This window comes from Penaeus vannamei, unplaced genomic scaffold (assembly GCF_042767895.1).
Source record: "Penaeus vannamei isolate JL-2024 unplaced genomic scaffold, ASM4276789v1 unanchor114, whole genome shotgun sequence".
Taxonomy (NCBI): Eukaryota; Metazoa; Arthropoda; class Malacostraca; order Decapoda; family Penaeidae; genus Penaeus; species Penaeus vannamei.
Window position 1 is genome coordinate 1 of NW_027213118.1, and position 5,000 is coordinate 5,000.

Below are 5,000 nucleotides of genomic sequence, written 5' to 3' on the forward strand. Positions count from 1 at the left end.
ATATTATATTTTATATGTATAAAAGTGTGTGTGTGAGAGAGAGACAAAGCGTGTGTTTGTACGTATGTGTATGTCTGTGTATTAGTGTGTGCGTGTGGGAATATATGTACACATATACATATAAGGTTTACTGTATGAATGAATGAAATAGTGTGCATGTGGGGGAGGGGCATATGCGAGTGTATGTGTGTGAAGATATTAATGTGCTTGGGTATGTGTATATATGTATGTATATATATATATATATATATATATATATATATATATATATATATATATATATATATATATATATATATATACACGGCTGCGTGTGTGAGAAAGAGAGAGAGAGAGAGGAGAGAGAGGGAAAGGAGAGAGAAAGAGAGAGAGAGAGAGAGAGAGGAGGGGGAGGAGAGAGAGGGGAGAGAGAGAGGGGGAGGGAGAAGAGAGGAGGGGAGAAAGGGAGAGAAAGAGAGAGAGATAGAGAGAGAGGAGAGAGAGAGAAGAGAGAGAGAGAGAGAGAGAGAGAGAGAGGAGAGAGAGAGAGAGAGAGAGAGAGAGAGAGAGAGAGAGAGAGAGAGAGAGAGAGAGAGAGAGAGAGAGAGAGAGAGAGAGAGAGAGAGAGAGAGAGAGAGAGAGAGAGAGAGAGAGAGAGGAGAGAGAGAGAGAGAGAGAGAGTGAGTGAGTGGGGGGAGAGACAGAGAGAGAGAGAGAGGAGAGAGAGAGAGAGAGAGAGAGAGAGAGAGAGAGAGAGAGAGAGAGAGAGATACTGCATCAAGTGACACGAATTCTCTTGTTAATATCACCGGCTTGACCTGACAGTTCAGTTCAGTTAGATTTGCGGTCTAACTTCGCCCAGGCCTTTTCTCTGGAGTGGCCCGGCCTGTGACAGCTATTTCTAACTGCTCAATTGTTTTCTCTGAACTGTTAGCTTAGCGCCATGACTGGCTTGCCAAGAGGCGCTCCAGTTTCCAAGGCGTAAGCATGTGACAAAATCCTTTTACCAGCCGGGCGGCTGTTGTGGGCGATCCCTGTCTCGGAAATCGTGTGCTCACAACTCTTTGACCTGACGTATAAAATTTCTTTTTATATTTCCTGAGCATTGTAAAGAGTGAGAAAAAAGGCTAAGCATTGTGAGACATCTGAAGTTAATAATGGAAAATGACATCATCAATATTTTCGATAACGATTTCCTGTTTCTGGGACAACTTGAACTCTCATAGTTGTCACAGTGGAAAGGATGAGAAAGGAAGGAGACAAGCGAGTGTAATGTCTGATTCTTTATTTTAGGGTAGCGGTCGTTTTATAAGGCTCCATAACATTTTTTTTGCCTGAAAAGTTGACTAATTCTTCTGAACAGATAAGCGAGATTGCTCCTCGACGCCGGCCACGCGGTCGACGGCGAGGGCCTCCCTGTTGGGTCTCGTGCGCCCCTGGCTCCCTAGGGCAGGGCGGCGGGGAGTGTCTGGGGTCCCGGGGGGCGGGGGAACGGCTTGGTCAGGTCAGCGGGCGAAGGCCTCGGCTCGACCTGGGGCTTCTCCGCCGGCTTCAGGCCCTCCGTCTTCGGGGGAAGGACGGCGGTCTTGTCTTCGGGGATCTCCGCCGGGAGGGTCTGCACGGGCTGGTGGCCTGGCGGGGGCGTGGGCTGCACCTGCGGCTTCGGCTGGTAGCCTGGGGGCGGCGTGGGGGAGTTGGGCGAGCGCTGCGGGCGGTGGGCGGGCTTGGTCAGGTGAGCGGGCAGGACCTGGGGGCGGGTCTCACGCCCTGGAGGTGGAGTAGGCTGGGTCTGGGGGCGGGTTTGGTGCCCTGGGGGCACGGGAGAGTTAGGGGATCGCTGTGGGCGGGAGACGGGACGGGTCAGATGGGCTGGAGGAGGGCGCGGGGAGTCCGGGGAGCGTCCCGGGCGCGGGCGGGGGACGGGACGGGTCAGGAGGCCGGGCGGAGGGCGGGGCGAGTCTGGCGAGCGCCTCGAGCGACCAAATGGCCTGGGGTCAACCTGAGGCCTCTGGAAGCTGGGGACACTGCCCCCCGTGGACACACCGGGGCGCCCGTGGTTGATTGGCCGCCCTGGGGTGAAGTTCTCCAGGTGGCGGTCAGCCAGCGCGGCGCACACGCCTGGGGGAGGAACAAAGGTTTTAGACTGCGCTCGCCTGCGAACCTGTCTGCTCGGCCGGCGATTTAAGGGCAAACATCGAGGATTTTGACTTTTTGGAGAATGATTATGCCATAATTTTGGCAATGAGATATTCAGAAATATTTTTTTAATACATGAGAAACACATATATACTTTACCGCAGTCTTCACTGTATGTGAAATTCTTGATAGCGTCAGGGAACAATACCACAAACGTGGCTTTAATCCCTATCTCTTTACAATTCCTCTAAAAGCAAAGCGTCGGGTAAATCTAACTCACCGATTAACAGCACAGCAATAACCCTCGCCATCTTGTGGTCCTCCTTGCCACTTTGCACCGGTGAATCCCGCTGCAGTGTGCATGGGCTTCGGCTCTGCACTCTTTTATATCCCTCCTGGGGGCGCCCGTTTGCCCTTCCGAGAACCGAAGGGCAAGTGCCTGGTGCCATCTGCAAGCACTTCGGGCTTTGAAGGACCTGCACTGCCAGCCTTCTGGCGGAGGGAGGTCGAGTTTTGAGACCAAGGCGTCCCGCTGAGGATCCCCGAAACCGAATAATGATCGAGGCTCTCGCTGGAGGGCGAGGAAAAATCCTCCGCGAAAGCAGCGGGTGGCAATGCGCTGCGTCAACAAAGTTTCCCTCGCTCCTCAAGCAACTGATCCAACGCAACGGCGCCGCGAAGGTCCCAGAATAGAACGGGGAGAGGCTGAGTCTCTGGAGAGGCTGCTCGCCCAGCCCTCAGCCTAACGGCCGGTCTGGCTGTTAACAGGGATTCGGCCTAGGACGATGGTAATGATCAAGAATGATTACAATAATAATCCTAATATGGTGATGATGAAAGTGATAATGATAATGATGATGACGATAATGATAATATTATTGATAATATTGATAATATAGGTAAGAATAGTGACAATTATGACGATAAAAATTGAATTATAATAATAGTAATAACAATAATAATAATGTTAATAACGATGATAATGATGATAATAATAATCATAGCGATAATGATACAAAATTATAACAATGATAGCAATAATAATGGTATATGCAATAATAACAACAATACTGATATTGATATAAATTTTGATAATAAAGATAAGGATTATATGAATAAGCATACAAACAATAATAGTACTGATGATGATAATGATAATGATAAAAGATAAATATAATAATGATAATGCTAATAACAGTAATAATAATAATAACAATAATGACGAGAGCAATAACAATAATCAATGTAATAATAACTGATGATGTAGAAAATCGTGATAAGTGATAATAGCAATAGCAATGATGAAAAGAGCAAAGCCAATGAGATGAAGCAATAACGCCAACTGACAAAGGGAGGATGAAATGGCCTATTACTTCCTCCATTGAACTGTGGACATCTAAACAAACAAACCATATAAAGATAAACATTATAATTTATTAATTCTAACACTAAATTTTGCTATGCTGATATTCCTTTAAGATGTGTTTCCGTAAATAAACATTGCAGTTAGGCATTTTTGCTGTTGCGCGGGGTCCTCGGTGTACGTACGTGTCTCGACTTCCGATGACGTCGAATCCACTCTTCGTGGATACGACGCTAGAAATCATGCACAGTATTTCGTTTGTCTTCCATGTGCTCCTCCAGCCCTAGTGATGTTTTCATGTACGTCATAGAAATGTCATGTTTTAGATTATGACTTTAATACATGTGTGAATGGCTGGCGTCAAATTTCGGGTTACGGCGCCATCGTAGGAACGGCTTCCCGTCGTAAGTCGAGGAGCCCCTGTATAGCCAAGGCACCTTTCAAATGAATTAATATGGATCTCGACAATGATAAAAGTAATAATAATAGTAACGATGTCATTAATGCAATGGCAATGGCATAATTTATGAAAATGATAATTAAGATAATGACAACAAAATATTATAGATGACATTATAATAATCATCATCATAATCATAAACATGATAACAACAGCAATATATTGTTAATAATAGTAATGATATGGATAACAATGATGACGATAATAATAATAATTGTAATGATGATGATAATGAAAATAGCAATAATAGTAATGATAATAATGATAACAATAATTACAAAAGTACTAATGATGATAATAAAAATGATAATAAACAATAATGATAACAATAATGAAAATAATGATAATCACAATGATGATTACGACTATAATAATCATAATGATAAAAACTATAATAATAATAATTTCCATCATGATAGTTATAAACATAATGATGAGAATGATAATAGTGATAGCAATAATGAAAATTATGATAATGATAATAACAATGATCATTATAAGAATGATGACAATGATAATGATAATAGTAATACCGATAAAGATAAAGGTAATGATGATAATAATGATAGTAGTACTAATAACAATAATAACATTAATGATGATGATAATGATAATAATGATAATAATAACAATAAAAACAATGACAGTAATGAAGATAGTAATAGTTATATTGATAATGATAATAATGATATTTATCATCATTATTATTACTATAATTATTATTATTACTGTAATTTTTATTATTATTATTATCATTATTATCGTTATAATTATTATTATTATCATTATTATTATTATTATTATTATCATTATTATTATCATTACTATTATTATTATTATCATTATTATTATTATTATTATTATTATTATTATTATTATTATTATTATTATTATTATTATTATTATTATCATTATTATTATTATTATTATTATTATTATTATTATTATTATGATAATAATGATGATACATGGAAATGATAATGATGGGATGATAATAATGATAATGCTGATGCTAATGATAATGATAGTAATAGTAATCATATAAAGATAAAAACGATGAAG

At 41.1% G+C, this 5,000-nt stretch overlaps 1 protein-coding gene across 1 annotated transcript; it reads right to left on the bottom strand.

The window, feature by feature from the left end:
* Positions 1-1,247: 1,247 nt before the first annotated feature.
* On the bottom strand, positions 1,248-2,579 carry LOC113826078 (proline-rich protein HaeIII subfamily 1). Its single transcript, XM_027378956.2, has 2 exons — positions 2,396-2,579; positions 1,248-2,097 (listed from the first exon to the last, which is right to left on the bottom strand). The coding sequence occupies exons 1-2, from the start codon at positions 2,562-2,564 to the stop codon at positions 1,424-1,426; spliced, it is 843 nt and encodes a 280-aa protein (XP_027234757.2). The 5' UTR covers positions 2,565-2,579; the 3' UTR covers positions 1,248-1,423.
* Positions 2,580-5,000: the final 2,421 nt, after the last annotated feature.